The sequence below is a fragment of the Borostomias antarcticus genome, assembly GCF_949987555.1.
Source record: "Borostomias antarcticus genome assembly, chromosome: 21".
NCBI classification, from domain to species: domain Eukaryota; kingdom Metazoa; phylum Chordata; class Actinopteri; order Stomiiformes; family Stomiidae; genus Borostomias; species Borostomias antarcticus.
The window spans coordinates 11,568,161-11,583,309 of record NC_140254.1 but is presented as its reverse complement, the minus strand read 5'-3'; the positions used below and the strand labels follow the sequence as shown (position 1 = coordinate 11,583,309).

At 43.5% G+C, this 15,149-nt stretch overlaps 1 protein-coding gene across 2 annotated transcripts in view; it reads left to right on the top strand.

Annotated features, from left to right (window-relative positions):
- Nucleotides 1-391: 391 nt before the first annotated feature.
- The window catches only part of fam91a1 (family with sequence similarity 91 member A1), a 29,152-nt gene continuing 14,394 nt past the window's right edge, over nucleotides 392-15,149 (top strand). For both annotated transcript variants that reach the window (XM_084454864.1, XM_084454863.1), the window contains exons 1-11: nucleotides 392-598; nucleotides 1,090-1,174; nucleotides 1,594-1,745; nucleotides 5,991-6,048; nucleotides 9,176-9,243; nucleotides 9,551-9,664; nucleotides 11,144-11,234; nucleotides 11,736-11,798; nucleotides 12,310-12,416; nucleotides 12,653-12,691; nucleotides 14,947-15,059. In XM_084454864.1, coding sequence (XP_084310990.1) covers nucleotides 527-598; nucleotides 1,090-1,174; nucleotides 1,594-1,745; nucleotides 5,991-6,048; nucleotides 9,176-9,243; nucleotides 9,551-9,664; nucleotides 11,144-11,234; nucleotides 11,736-11,798; nucleotides 12,310-12,416; nucleotides 12,653-12,691; nucleotides 14,947-15,059 — 962 coding nt within the window. In that variant the 5' untranslated portion in view covers nucleotides 392-526. The remainder of the gene's footprint in view (nucleotides 599-1,089; nucleotides 1,175-1,593; nucleotides 1,746-5,990; nucleotides 6,049-9,175; nucleotides 9,244-9,550; nucleotides 9,665-11,143; nucleotides 11,235-11,735; nucleotides 11,799-12,309; nucleotides 12,417-12,652; nucleotides 12,692-14,946; nucleotides 15,060-15,149) is intronic.

Sequence of the window (15,149 nt, the reverse complement as noted above, 5' to 3'; positions counted from 1 at the left end):
GTCCAATCACTTGTCAGATTCTAAAAACAGCTCTCTACCATAATGTTACTCTATATTTTGAAATAAACAAATTATAAGCATGACTTAATATGACCAAGACATCTAAAGGTAAAAACACAGCCGTTTTCATCAACTTTCAAGCTTGTGCGTGCTAGACAACGGCAGTGAATGGGGTTTCTTGTCACAAAGGTAATGCCCATAATGTCCCTCTAGGGGGCGCGTGACGCTTACCACGGGAGCCAATGGAAGTGTCATTACTCTGGTATTGAAGCGCTCTATTTTCCTCCAACTGCCTTTGGTCACGCCTCATACGGAAGTGACGAGCATATCCAAAAGCGTGACGGACGGTCGCACAAAAATACAACCAGGAAGTGGTCGTTTATTGAAAAGGAGAATCCCTTCATATTGAAAACATCGTTGACTGTGAAGTTATTTGATATTTTTGTCAAGTGTCGGGGGGTATAGTCACCCTGGACTTGCCCAAAATCCCGTTGTCGATCTTGTGTGAATCGCGATTCCAGGAGCAATGAACACGGACGTGGAATTCCACATTAGGCAGAATTATCCGTGGAACAAGCTGCCAGCAAATGTCAAACAGGTAAAAAATATTCTCACCTTGAACAAGCACTGTGAGTGGACGATGTGTGTAACTAGTTACCTACACCTGCAATGAAAGATTCACCCGAAACCCAGAGTTGACCATCATCAGAGCACTGGTCCAGTAGCTATGCTAGCTGGAGCTAATCTCCATCACATGATTTGACAGGTGGTATGATGATGGTATCGAATTCATGTCACTTGTATTTGCTTTAGCTGGCTAAAGGACACTGTATTGCACTTTATTATGTTAGGGGAAAGGTGTTGCAGGAAGCCAAAGTTATCTCGTTCTCATGGATAAATTCCACCTCCTCAAACGATGGAGTTATTATCGTGTGCCAAGATATCGTGTGTAATTGGAGGCGGCAAGCGGTGCATACCAGTGCTTGAAACGAATGCATTATGTCAAGTTATGCCAGCGTAAATACAGCCCTCACGACCATCTCGTATGGCATCTGTGTATGCATTGATATTCTGTTTTTTTATTCACAGAGTTTGGGGAATTCTCAGCGCGAATATGAGAAACATGTTCTGCTATATAGTATTCGCAATCAGCTACGATTCCGCAATAACCTAGGTGAGCTTCCTGCCCGATCAAATGTCACTCCATTCAACCAAACACAAAGTTACTGCAAATACTAAACGTTGGTTGCCCCTTATACATGTAGGTTACATTACTATTGTACTATACTAAAGTATCATTATTTCTGCACTGTAATTTCTAGAGAAAAAAACAACAACAATGCCTCACATCATTAATGCATTTGAATGTAGTTACAGTAGCTATTATATCGTGTTGTACAGTAAAAGTAACTCTCTTGAACTGCTGGGCTGAGGAGCAGGAAGCCAACGCTTGGACAAGTTCACCGTCTTTTATGCTTTCAGACAGATTCCCACAGTTTTCTTGTTTGGTCTGCTACCCCATTTGTATGCATTGACACTGTTGGCTCCTCAAACTGACCTGTTCCTGTGCTGTCCCTCCTCCCCCGTGTGCAGTGAGGCACGTGAGGAAGGATGAACGCAAGTACTACGAAGAGTTGCTAAAGTACAGCCGGGACCACCTGATGCTGTACCCCTACCACCTGTCTGACATCATGGTCAAGGGGCTGAGGGTCACCCCCTTCTCCTACTACATAGGAATCATGGAGGTACGACGCCCGGCTCACACTCCTTCATTTTGGCTTCTAGTGCAGCAGTAGTTCAGAATAGTTCCAAATTTATGTAGTCTCTGACCCTTCTGTTTGTATACCTCCCTCGACTTCAACCCAGAGGCCTCATTTGAAGGAGTAGTTTGGTATCATTATTAGGGCTGCAACAAACAACTATTTTAATTGTTGATTAGTCACCGATTATTGAAACGATTAGTCGACTAATCTTTTCCTTTTAATTTTTTTTTTTTTTAAATAACCAGCATGAATATAAAATGGCTCTTATGGTATATTTAGCCATCAGCTTTTAAATCTCGCAAGACAAAAGAACAAACTTCATTCAAAAATGTATCTTTTAATTATTACCCTTCTGCTGATAGTACAAGTATAAAACTATAAATAAAATTTAAAAAATGTCTGTACAGTGTGTATAAACTATAAATAAATATTTGTCCATTGTTTTGAACAAGGACCGGCATAAGGTTCTGTAAACCAAGGCACATTAAATAACATTAAATAAAGGTAAACATAAACACGAGGCCACATGTGAAGGCAGTCGCCTGCTGGGGGGTGCATGTCTGCTTCTTCTGCACAAAAGTGTCCAGCGTGCTTCTGCTGCTTTTCACACTACATAAATGGGATACAAATATTTTTGTTAGGTTCTAATAAACACTTTGGTGCAACTTAGACACATCATCAGTGATGTATCCTGGGTTCACTGGGTGTTTCTGGTCTCGCAACATCAGACCCCAGCTTGTGTCTAAGTAGCTTGTGTGGTCCACGGATCTCCCTGCTTGATCCACAGCCATCTTGATGCCTTTTCTGCCGCATCAGTTATGTTTTTGATGGCTCTTTTGTTGTGCAGTCCCTTCACTCCCAACATCTTGAGTGCTCTGATGAGAGACTGGCCGACAAATCCTCTGCATCCGACCTCGATGGGGTTGCATCGGGTCCTCCATCCCCTGCTTCGGCATTCGCCTTCCAGCTCCTCGTACTTGGCCCTCTTCCTCTCAAAGGCCTCCACATCTGGTCTTCCCAGGGAACAGTCAACTCCAACAGGACCACTTGCCTTGTTGTTTCTGACACCAGGACCATGTCTGGCCTGAGTGTGGTCACTGCGATGTTCTCCGGGAATTTGAGCTGTCTCCCTAGGTCGACCTTCAGCTGCCAGTCCCGAGCTGTTGCCAGCAGCCCCCCTGCTTGACTCCGGCACTGCTGTGGCTTCTCCCCAGCCCTAACAAAGGCGATGGACTGCCTTGTTGGTGTTAACTGGTGGAGATCCCAGTGCTGATGACCTCTGCGATGACCCGCAGCACTTGGTCATGGCGCCAGCGGTAACGCTCGTCTCCTAGTGCCCTTGGGCAGCAGCTCAGGATGTGCTCCAGCGATCCACCTCTCTGGCAGAGAGGGCACAGTGGATTCTCGGTGGAGAGAGAGAGAGAAAGGAAAAAAAGAAGAATAATCGATTCTTGGGAGTTGGGACTTGGAATTTTGGCGTTAAGAATTGCGATCCTTTCAAGAATCGATTCTCTGGAGCACCCCTATATATATATGCCCATATAGATCCATTGTGTACTTAGCTGTGACATGAGCAATGAACACTAATATCTCAAGGGTGCACAGTCTGTCAGCATTTTAATATGGATCGTAAATAACCTTATAACATGGCTTATAATGCTAAATACCAAACTAGTCCTTTAAAAATATATATAGGAACAGAATATGAAATAGAGTGAAATTTGAAGCAATTGAATTGCACACTATCATTGGGGTAGAGTGGCTTTGCATCAAACTGTATTTCAGTTCGATCTCATGCTTGTGTTGTGTATTTAGTGTTTCTGCTGTTTTTCATAAACTGGCACTAGGTGTCACTCACAGTCTATGTACACATTCAAGACAATGCCTATTGTCTGTACAAAACAGAATAATACAGTCATGTACTAGGCTGCCTACTGATCCCAATCCTGTGTTCCCCAAAAAACAGACTTATGTTGAACGGCAAAGACTGAATCAGAATCAGAACCAGATTTCAACTATATATTTAGCCTATTCCAGTTTCAACAGTAGTTTGTGTTGACCCTGACTTAAAGTTAAGATAAGTCAGTTGAAGTTATTATTTGGAGTCTGAAGCAGGCCAGCTCAGCTAACATGATAAGTGGGTTTGGACTTTAAGCGGCTGAGTGTGCCTGTGTGTGTCTGAATGTGTGCTGTAACTAAATAATTAGGGGTGTAGTTTTGCTCAATGTTGTAAGGAAATTCTTTAATAATTAATTAGCTAGTGGCAAGCTAGTACTTGTTTTCCCCTCAAAATAGGCAGACCATCATTTCACAGGAAAAAGCCACTGAAAACAACAGCTATGCACATGTTCATGCATTTTCCATTGCATATGAACAGACTGACAAACAATAGTATGGATCAGGTTGAAAAACGTACCAGTTTGCCTACTCGTAAAGTCACCCTCTGCCGAGCTGTAGATGTACATTTCTAAAGGAGGGATGTGTTATACCGTAAATCCTCTAATAGTGGCTGGGGCCTTTATTTACTGAGCTGCAGAGAGCCCCAGGCCTTTATTGGAGGCAGGCCTATATTAGAGGCAGGCCTTTATTTCTTAAAATTCAACTCTCATGGACATAATCCCTTAATTTCAGGACTTTTATTGTAAAAACATTGCACAAACCAAAAAATATGCCCCGTGTCATCCAACAAAACAAATCAAAGAGGCCTACCGGTGTGTAAACAGCCAGTTTACCTATTAACAATATAACATCATCACATTCACAGCACATTCATTCACACACTCCATCAACTACTGAAGCCTAGAACTTTTGTAGAGGAAGGGGCTACGTTAACACCCACTCTGAGGCGACAACGTCACAAAAACTAAATGTATAAAACCAGACAATTTGTGTGGTGATAACAATTTATCTTACTTTGTAGCTCAAAGTGTCCTCTAAACAATTCCGGTATTCAAATCTAGCGGCGTTGTGTCGGTTTTAAACTGGGTTGCTAATTTTGACCATAGTGCTGCAATTTGGAATTCTGGAGGGGGGCTCCGTTAACTCCCATTCCACCAACTCCTATGGACAGTAACGTTGGTACAGTAATATGGAATTCTCATACAATGACGAGGCATCGCCAAGCAATATTTTCAGGGCGACACTTCACAGAATTCATAGTGATGATTTGTGGTTGTTTTTATATAACTAAATATGCACATAACAAGCAGAAAATATGAAGGTAGACTGTCTATGATATGTAATTGTAGGAGAGTCGTTTACTTTTCCGTTGAAGTTTAAAATGTTGCAAGCACAAGCCCAGAAATCAGTCTTGTCACTGCGTTTGGGCGCTACGACCGCCTCTCCCGAGTGCGGGCGTTAAAACCACCTTATACGCTATAATTTTCCTCGAGACTCGGTTGTGTTTGTCCCGCATTGAGTAGATCCAGTCTGAAAGTTTAGCTTCTAGCTCAAAGCTAGTTTTCTTCTGCCAACCACCAGCTAGCAGTACTCTTTTCTTGTCAGCTAAACACAGTTCATCCTTCTGCTTTCTCCAGTATCTGATTCTCTTCGGGTCGATGCCAAAGTGCTTTGCGGCTTGCTCTCCCAAAGGGCACAGCACATGCTTTTTTTACCTACCTAAAATCGGTTTCTGGGGTCTCAGAAAAGTGAATTTTAATGTCCTATGTAGAAAAAAACTCACATTTCGCCCCTGAGCTATCTTCGTCTGTCTGAATCGATTCCTGTGAAAGCCCCATTGACCAATGAGATGGAGGGGGAGGAGCAGGGGAGGGGTGCCAATTTCTTCATGAAGAGTTGGGACAAGATGTAGCGATACGTGTGGATTTTTGCATCCGGAAACAGAACAGCGATGCGGCATAATTGCTGATGTGACGCGCTCGACTCGGCTGGAAAAAAATGGTGGAGTTCAGAGCGGAAGCAAACCTGGCCACTAGGGCGGGACCTGGGCGGGACTATGATAATATTCCTTGATCTACGTCACCAAAACGTCAGTAACAATGCGGAAAACTCTGAAAATACCCGGCCTATAATTGAATACAGGCCACTATTAGAGGATTTACGGTAATTTGATAATCCTCTTATGCGCTTAATGAAAATAGGGAGTGGAAATGAGCATGGCACTCTTTATCATTTCACACTATGATTAATCAGGGCTGAGGAAATGGCGTCACAGGGAGAGTAACTGGTTTAATTTCTCTGTTCTTTGTGATTTCCCTCCACCTCTAGGACATCATGAACAGTGAGAAGAGTTATGACTCCCTGCCCAACTTCACTGCTGCTGACTGTGAGTCCTCTATTCCTCTCTTTCTCCTTCATTCTCTCTTTCTACCCTTATGTGCTCTACAATTCCTCATCCTCTTCAGGGAGGGTTAACGTTTCTCTTTCTCTTCATGTTGTCCCCTTTCTTTCTCTCTCGCTCTCGCTATCTCTGTCCCTCACTCTCTTTCTCACTCTCACTCCCTCTCTCTCTCTCCCTCTTTCTCTCTCCCTCTCCGTCTCTCTCTCTCACTGTCTTTCTCTCTCGCTGTCTCTTTCACTCTCTCTCTCTCTCTCTCTCTCTCTCTCTCTCTCTCACTCACACACACACACACACACACACACACACACACACACACACACACACACACACACACACACACACACACACACACACACACAGTGTATAACTAGTAGTCATATAACTTTCATTTCACCACAGTAACCTCCAGATAGTGTTTAAGTGAGACTCCAGTGGCAGTGGCCTTCATTTACTAAGCGATCGTAGGACAGAAAACTTGGTGTATGGTCATTTCCGCGCCAAGTTCGGCGTTCACGTCAAGTCTCAGCTTGTGTAGCAAGTTTCAGTATCATGATACTGATTCTGACCGGTATCCAAGAGCAGCGCAGCCACATATGCCTGTTCATCACTTCAAAATATGTAGCCTACCCTCTGGCAAAATGGTATATTGTATAAAGGCCTCTTCTATGTGTTATATATCCCAAACATAAATGGGTATTTTCCAGTTGTTTGCAAGTAACAGGGTAAACAGGTGTTGGTTTGCAGCCTTACAAGTCTTAAAATGAAAGCAAAATTAATGTTACACCAATCAGTCAATGTACTGGTGACATAATTACTAGCAATCAAAATTAACCAACGAAAAGCAATGGGTAGGCTTCGGTCACATATTTAAATAAGAGCTTTGACAGCCATTATATCGGTAATGCCATGTTCTAGAAGACCTATGCGCGTCCTATCGTTCAGCTGAGGTGAGAGGAGTGGGCGAGCGAGGTAGGCCATCAACCTGACGCACACCAGTTGCTATAGGCCTGGTTGAAATATGATATTTTACATTAACACAGGTGTTAGCTCTAATTTGAGATTGTGTTACTTTGTAATTTATTGTCACAATAATATATTTGTCTATATTGAAGGTAAAATTAAGTTATAATAATAATAATAATAATTATTATTATTATTATTTTATTTATTTATTATTATTAATCCTAAAATTGACAGCAATGTGCAAAAGTTACAATCACAATTAAACAAGGATGCTGCCCAGCTTGCACACTCTCTGGTTGTGTGAATTTACATGCGTGAACTACCCCTTGAAATAAAATAGTAAAATGCAAGATGGTTTTCCGTAATTTTTCCATGGAGTGAAGAGTTGTTATTGGACAAGAGTCAGAGAAAATAGACCAGGGCTGAGTTTCCCAGAGGCATCGTAGCGCTACGTTCATCGCAAGCTACGGCGTTCATCGTAGCGCTATGATGAACGTAGCGCTACGATGCCTCTGGGAAACTCAGCCCAGAATATGTAGGGGCTTGATATTTAAATGATGATTGTTTTTATCTACCACATTTATTAACGCACAATCATTAGTACGATGGGATTGGCAACATAGTAATGCTTGATGGATCACACGTAGACTGACAAGTGCTAGGACAAATGCTTAAGGGAAGGGACTGCGTTGGCATTTGTTTTTGAAAGAAAGCTTTGTGGTTCAAAAATATAAAAACTAACTTTTGCTTACCTTGCACCTTCTTACTTTTGGGATATCCTTCAAGCATTCAACTTTGTTTGGATTTATTGCCTATTAGAGCGTATGAATTACAGTAGATGTGTGTCCTAGTTTCACCCATGGTGGCTTACTGTCAAGGTGCTACAGTATGGTCCATTAGCAGAGCTCCAAGACCTCTAGCTGTCAGATGAACCCGGTCTTGGCAGTGGGACACCTGGTAGACTGACCGAGAGAGGGAGGGAATCCTGACGGGGCTTGGCCCCTCCCCTGTCTGACAGAAGGCAGTTCGCAGGTGGCCATAGTGGCGCTTGGAGAGGGTTTGTTGGGGGGGTGTTCTGTGCTCTAATCTCTTGGAGGGGGGTAGAGGATAGGAGGAATGAGAGGGAGCTCTGGCAGTGGTCCCAGTACATGATGCCACAACGGCACTACGACTCCCTCCTTTTTTGGGGCGATGCGACGAGTATCACTTCTTCCGATCACTTTCAGATCACTTTCACAGTGACTTTAGATTCAAATCACCTCCACCCCACACACACACACACACACACCGGTCTCTCAGAGTGTGTGCGGGCAGACAGGCTGGTGGCGCTCCTGGATAACGAGGCTGTTGCTGCAGAGTTTGGATGAGTCACTCTCATCAGCGCATCGGACAGTCTCCCTCCAGAGCAGCTCTCTCTGAGATATGACTCAATTCGAGAAAGCTTTTTGTTACCTTATTTTTTTCTCTGAGTTGAAAAGGCATAGGCCATAATGTGCAAGCACTACTGAGCAAAGTCAACCTCAGTACTAGGGCTGGGTTTAAAAAATCGATGAATCGATTCTGAATCAAATGATTCTGAATCGATTCATGAATCCCAAAATCTATCTTTTATTTAATGAATGAATGAATAAATGAAGGAATGAATAGTTCATTAATTCATTCAATGATTCATTCATTCATTCATTTTTGGAAATCAGTATCGATACCCAGCCCTAGTATTGATGTGTTGAATAACTTGGCAGTCATGTAATTAAGGTTACAGCTAAAAAAAAAAACTGGTTTAAGTAACACTAACCGAATCGATATTGAATCGAATCGAATCGAATTGAATCATGATAATCGATTCCGAACCTTGTGAATCGGAATCGAATCGATTCTTGAAATTCGACTCGATACCCAGCCCTACTCAGTACTCAGAATATCACTGTTATTTCACACTTGTTGAGGCACTTCCCCATCTACAATATTCTACTGTAGGTATCAGACTCAGGTTCTGTGGGATAATTTTGCTTATGGTTCTGCATCAGCAAAATACGCCACTTACTGTATTTCATTGATTTTTTTAAATTTGTATCTTATGCTCTCTGAATACAAGTGCGCAAGGCAACAGCTGGATGGATCCTGAACTCATGTTCCCATCATCCCACAGGTCTAAGGCTGCTGGGCATTGGGAGAAACCAGTACATCGACCTGATGAACCAGTGCAGGTCCTCCAAAGTAAGACCAGCGTTTGTGATTGACTCAAGTTTTGTTTTTTTGTCAACAACTTGCTGTATTGAATAGTCTTTCTGGACATTTCATCAAGTAACCGTCAAAGATCATCTTAACTTCCTGTTAATGTTTCAGTTCATCTTCCACAGAGGAACACACAGGTTGAATTAAGAACTAAAACTCCATTACCTGAATTTAAACTTAGATTTATGAATGTGTTAAAATAATGACTGAAAATAATGACATGATTACTCTCCGATGTCTGTCTCTGAACTTGCTTACACCGCTTTTCTCTCGCGTGTCCTGCTGTCAGAAATTCTTCCGTAGGAAGTCGGCGCGGGACCTGCTGCCCGCCAAGCCAGTGGAGATCTCTGTGGAGCCATGGTGGGTGGCACAGACGGGCTACATCACCGAGGACGACATCAGGGTACGATGACATGTGCGCTATGACGCACTCGTAGAGAAATACTCTGAATATGCTCCCTTCCTCGCTGCCTTCATAGTAATATACCTGCTCTGATACAGCATGACAGGATTGCCTGTCGGCAATGGCTGCATTGAGGAGCACTAGGGCTGGGTATTTGCAAGGACCTCACCAAACGATACGTAGGTTTGGTTAGTATTTCTCACATCTCCCGCAAGGTCGGGGATTGTGCACATTAACCGGGAAATGCTTACAATTCCCGACCTTGCGGTAAGTCTAGCAAAGTCCAACCGTATGCAAAACCTCTGCGCAGCCGGGTGGTGGGAGAGGGCTCGTGCGCTTAGAACGAGAGGCGCTTGACATTTTGCCCATGGTTTTCGAATACATAACATCAATTGCATTAATGGAAACATTAAATTGGGTCTAATTATACATGTGTTGAAAGTTAAGATAATTAGCCTACAAGCCGCTAGGCTACGCAACACAATAAGCAAAACAATCTCACTGTTTCACTAGTCCCACTCCTCTGTTTCACTCGCCCCGCACGGCAGGGACAAGAGAAACAACACATCTTCTGTTCTCGGCTCTCTTGAATTGAACTGTTACACCACAGAACGAAACTTACAACTAATAGGTTAGTAAAGGACATTTTGTCATCAAAAAATGTAATCTCCATCGTTATTAATTTCTGTGTAAATCTGATCAAACCAAAAAGTTTTTCATTCGTCCCGGTCCTCCCCTACAGTTAATAACAGTCTGTGGTCTACTTTGAACAGTAATATAGCCTATGCTGCACACAGTCTAAGTAGTATTAGGAGGATACACTGGTGATCAAGTTAACAAACGCAAAAGGAACATTGCAACAACAGGAAGGTGGGAACGAAAAATCTCTCACAGGTGTGCGCCAGTAACGTTAGCCCAACTACCGTGGGTGCCTCTTATGGTGCATGCCCTCTGAGGCATCACATAAGCCCTCTCCCACCACCCGGCTGCGCAGAAGTTTTGCATACGGTTGCGCTTTCCTAGATTTACCGCAAGGTCGGGAATTGTAAGCATTTCCCGGTTAATGTGCACAATCCCCGACCGTGCGGTAGATGTGAGAAATACTAACCAATTTCTCACATCTCCCGCAAGGTCGGGGAATGTGCACATTACCCGGGAGATGTGAGAAACGCACATGTTTCTCCTACATTCCCCGCGAGGTCGGGGAATGTGCGCATTAACCGGGAAAAGCTCACATTCCCCGTTTTCTCACATTCACCGTAACATATATATATATACATACTGCTCAAAAGAATTAAGGGAACACTTACTCACACTTAATCACATCCAGCTCTCAATGGGTTAATGATTTTGGTTTCCATTGACCATAATTTTGTTCTCTGCAAATTGTACAATGTAATCAATAAAGATTTTCAACTTTGTTATTTTGTTCATGGAGATCCGCGATGATAATTGACGGCCGTGTGTGTCTGATTGCAGATTTGCTCCTCGGCGGAGAAGAAAGCCATTGATAAGATGATAGACTCTGGTCCCCAGCTGGCCGGATCAATGGAGTACAACGTGGTTCTGAGTGAGTGTCCTCCCACAGACCCCCTCTCTGCCTGCCACACACAACCTTTGGAGGTGTCTCTTATCGCTGTCTGTCTGGCTTCACAGTTAAATCAGAATTTAATGGGGAACAATTTCCACTGATGCGATACCTCCCCTGCCATTACCCTGATTACGCCTTAGGCCCTGTCAGGCACAATGCGTTTCTCCATTACTGCGTTTCACTCAGCAAAGCGAAGACGATTTTTGAACGATGAAAGCCTTTTCTCCGTGGTGGCGAGACTTTCTGCCCCCCAGATTTTGTATGAAAAGCACTTTTTTGCACTTAAATAATACACACCCACTAGCCTGGCTTCACCATCCTGATCACGTAATCTCACATGCTTCTGTGTCGTGAATAGGGATGTTTTTTTGTCACAGTTCCGATCCATACAGTAGGGCTCAGATCCACACAGTAGGGCTCAAATCCACACAGTAGGCCTGCGTTGACATCTGCTCTGAACTCCCTCTCCTGTTCCCTCAGGTTTGTACAACAGGGGATACATCTACCTAGACGTGCCCATATCTGATGACAGCTGCATCTCAGGTGTGTGAGTGTGAGTGTGAGAGTGTGAGTGTGAGTGTGAGTGTGAGTGTGAGTGTGAGTGTGAGTGTGAGTGTGAGAGAGTGTGAGAGAGTGTGAGAGAGTGTGAGAGAGTGTGAGAGTGTGAGAGTGAGTGAGTGAGTGAGTGAGTGAGTGAGTGAGTGTGCGCGTTTGTGTGTCCGTGGCTCCTTTCCATCCTCCCGCTATTGCTATTCTGGTCCTCCCAAGAGTTTTTACCTCACGATGATGAGCCCGAACCTTCTACAGTCTTTATCTCAGCCAAATCTAGGGCTCCCATTGTCGAGGATTATGGGTAAATGGGTGCCCATTGATTCCTGAGGTAATTGTGTCATCATGAATCCATTTGGAGGATAAACAGAGAGAAAACATTTAGAGAGTCTTAAGCTCTGAAAGGCTTCTATCTTGGTCATATTTTTTGTGGGGGTGGGGGGTTGTTTGTTCCCTGGCGGTGGCCGATGACAAACCCCTTGCTGTTGTTATGTTCCGTTTCCAGTGCCCCCTCTGGAAGGATTTGTGATGAACCGGGTCCAGGGCGATTACTTTGAGACGCTCCTCTACAAAATATTTGTCTCCATCGACGAGCAGACCAATGTTTCAGAGGTAGGTACATTTATATATACACTGTACTGTACACCCGTCTGAGGCTCTGTTGGTCAATTTTGTTTGCTTGTTTGTCTTTGTATTCATTTATTTATATTTGTTTATTATCTAGCCGTAAGCTAGAAGTAATTTCCGTGCCATCAGACATTCAAAGCAATTTGACTCTTTCCTTCTCTCTCTTTCTCTCTTTCTCCCTCTATCCCCCTTCCCCCCCTCTCTCTCATTTAAAATTCCAGCTCGCCAACGTGCTAGAGATTGACTTGGGTCTAGTGAAGGTGGGTGTTTCTTAGACTGTAGAAGATGGCATCGGAGCGGTTAATAGTGGCACCATTCTAACCAACTATAAAACTGAGATTCAATCTGTCTCCCAAATTGATGCTGACAAAACGGAGAAGCAATTTAAAATGGTTGGACTACTGCAGTCATGTTTTCTGATGGATTTTGAAATTGGGCTCACAGGCACAAACAGTTGTGCAAGTGAAATTGACTGTATAATTTGTAACCTCCAGATTGGTAAATGAGATCTTAAGAATGAAACCATGTATGTAATGGTTTTAGTATCATTGTCCAATGGCAGCTACAGGCATTAGATATAATTCACACTTATGTAAAACTCAGCTTCAGAAAGGAAAAATACTACCCATGTGTGTGCTCCACCCATGCACTGAACCAGCTGATTCTAATTAGAAGACCCCTTCAGCCAGGTAGGGGAGCTAATTCATGTAATCAGCTGGTTCAATGCATGGAAGAAGCAAATACTTTTATTTTCTGAAGCTGTGATTTACACCTACACACACACACACACACACACACACACACATACACACACGTATACAGTTAGGTCAGTCCCACTGCTCCCCCCATGGCACCAGGGCAGCCAGTTAACTGTCGGAGGTTCAGGTGCTGCTTGAGTCACGTCCTCTCTGACCTAGTTTTCCCAGAGTGCTTTTCACTGTAGCACACGATGGAACCACCCGGGTGTAATGAGGAGCGTGGTACAAGGTGAACACTGAAAATTGTCAAGTCAAGTCCCCTTCCCTTTATTTGTCCCAAACTGGGCTATTTGTGTTACAGCAACTTAAAAATATAAAACCACATAACAAACACACAGACACATCATCAACAATGCATTGTGAAACAGCAGTAATAAGTGTCCGTCGTAGCCATCATCATCATCACCATACCACTGTCGCAGCGCCGCACCAACAACAATAACACTAACAACTGGTACTACATTTGACCCAAAGCATTTAAGATCCTGATGGAGACAGGTATGAAGGAGTTTTTGTGCCTGTTTTGTACACTTGGTGGATAAGTTCACACGTGTTGCCTTCATTCGCCCTCGGATGAATGTACACCAGAGTGACGAATACTTGTGGGAATTCCCAAGGAAGAGAACGGGGGCCCAGAGAAATAGAGAGCCGTTTGAGATGCGCCGTGCAGAGCTTCTCTCTGATGATAACGGATTTCGCGTTACAATAACCTTCATTGACAAAAATACATAATCCCTCACCCAACATTTTGCCCGTGGATACAGCGTCTCTATCCAACCGAATCGTTTTTCCGAATCCCTCGATTGCCAAATCCTTATCCAAGTCTCTGTCCGATAGCCAAGACTCAGACAACGCCAGAATACAGGCATCCCTAAATTCATGGCTGTAGCGCACCTGAGCCTGCAGTTCATCGGTTTGATAGAGGGAAGAGGAGTGCGAGAGAGGGACACACCTTTCATCTTGAGACGGATGCCACCTCTTCTCCCTCGCTATAGTCCGTGATTTGCGGTGATTACCGCCGACAGGCCTGAGGGACAAATCCCTTGATCTATTTGACTGGGAAGCTCCCTGCTGTACTGAATCCGATTAGGCATAAGACACCTGGCCAGGTGAAGCGCCAGCCATAGGAATAGCAGCGGGAGGAGATCCATTATGCGCCTAGAGTGATCTCGCCAAAAAAAAAAAAAAAATCAAGGCCAGATAGGCTACCAGGGACACTGTCGCTTCGAAATGAGTCGCGCAATGCAGGAACTTTCAAATTTCGTAATTTCAAGAAGAAAAGGGCAGGAGTGTTCTAAAGTTCAGACAGGTATTATGAAGGTGCTCTTTGGTCGGGAACACAATTGTTCAAAGAAGAAAAAAGTCCAAGGCACTCTTCTGGCAAAAAGTTAAAAAGCCTTATAGAGTGCCTGGACCTTTAACTTCTTTCACACTTTCAAGTTTTGACAAGTTGTAAAATGATAGATGTTTTCAAAATACTCTAGATGCTAACCAAGCATTAGGAAGAATTATAATGCTTGGTTACCCATTTTGTTTGACTGAATTGTGAATGACATTGATTTTTTTTTTTTTTTTTTTTATGATTATGAGCAGATAGAGCATCATCAATATGTCATCACTAGACTAATCAATATGTTATCACTAGACTGAATGGACTTAAATATTAGTGTGAATATTTTAATCAGAATGCCGTGTGCAGTGTTGTGTCGGCTTTCACGGTAGTGATTTTCCACTGTGTATTCTAACCCTGTTCTCAGAATGCTGTGTCCATGTACTGTCGCCTGGGCTTCGCCCTGAAGAAGGGGCAGGTGTTCAGCTCCGAGCAGCTCCACCCCAGCTGGAAGAGCGCCCCCTCTGTCAACAGACTCAAGTAGGATTTGGACCACATCTCTTCATTCATGCATTCATCTATGTACAGTATTTATCCATACATGGCTTCCTCTAATTCGTTCGTTCATCC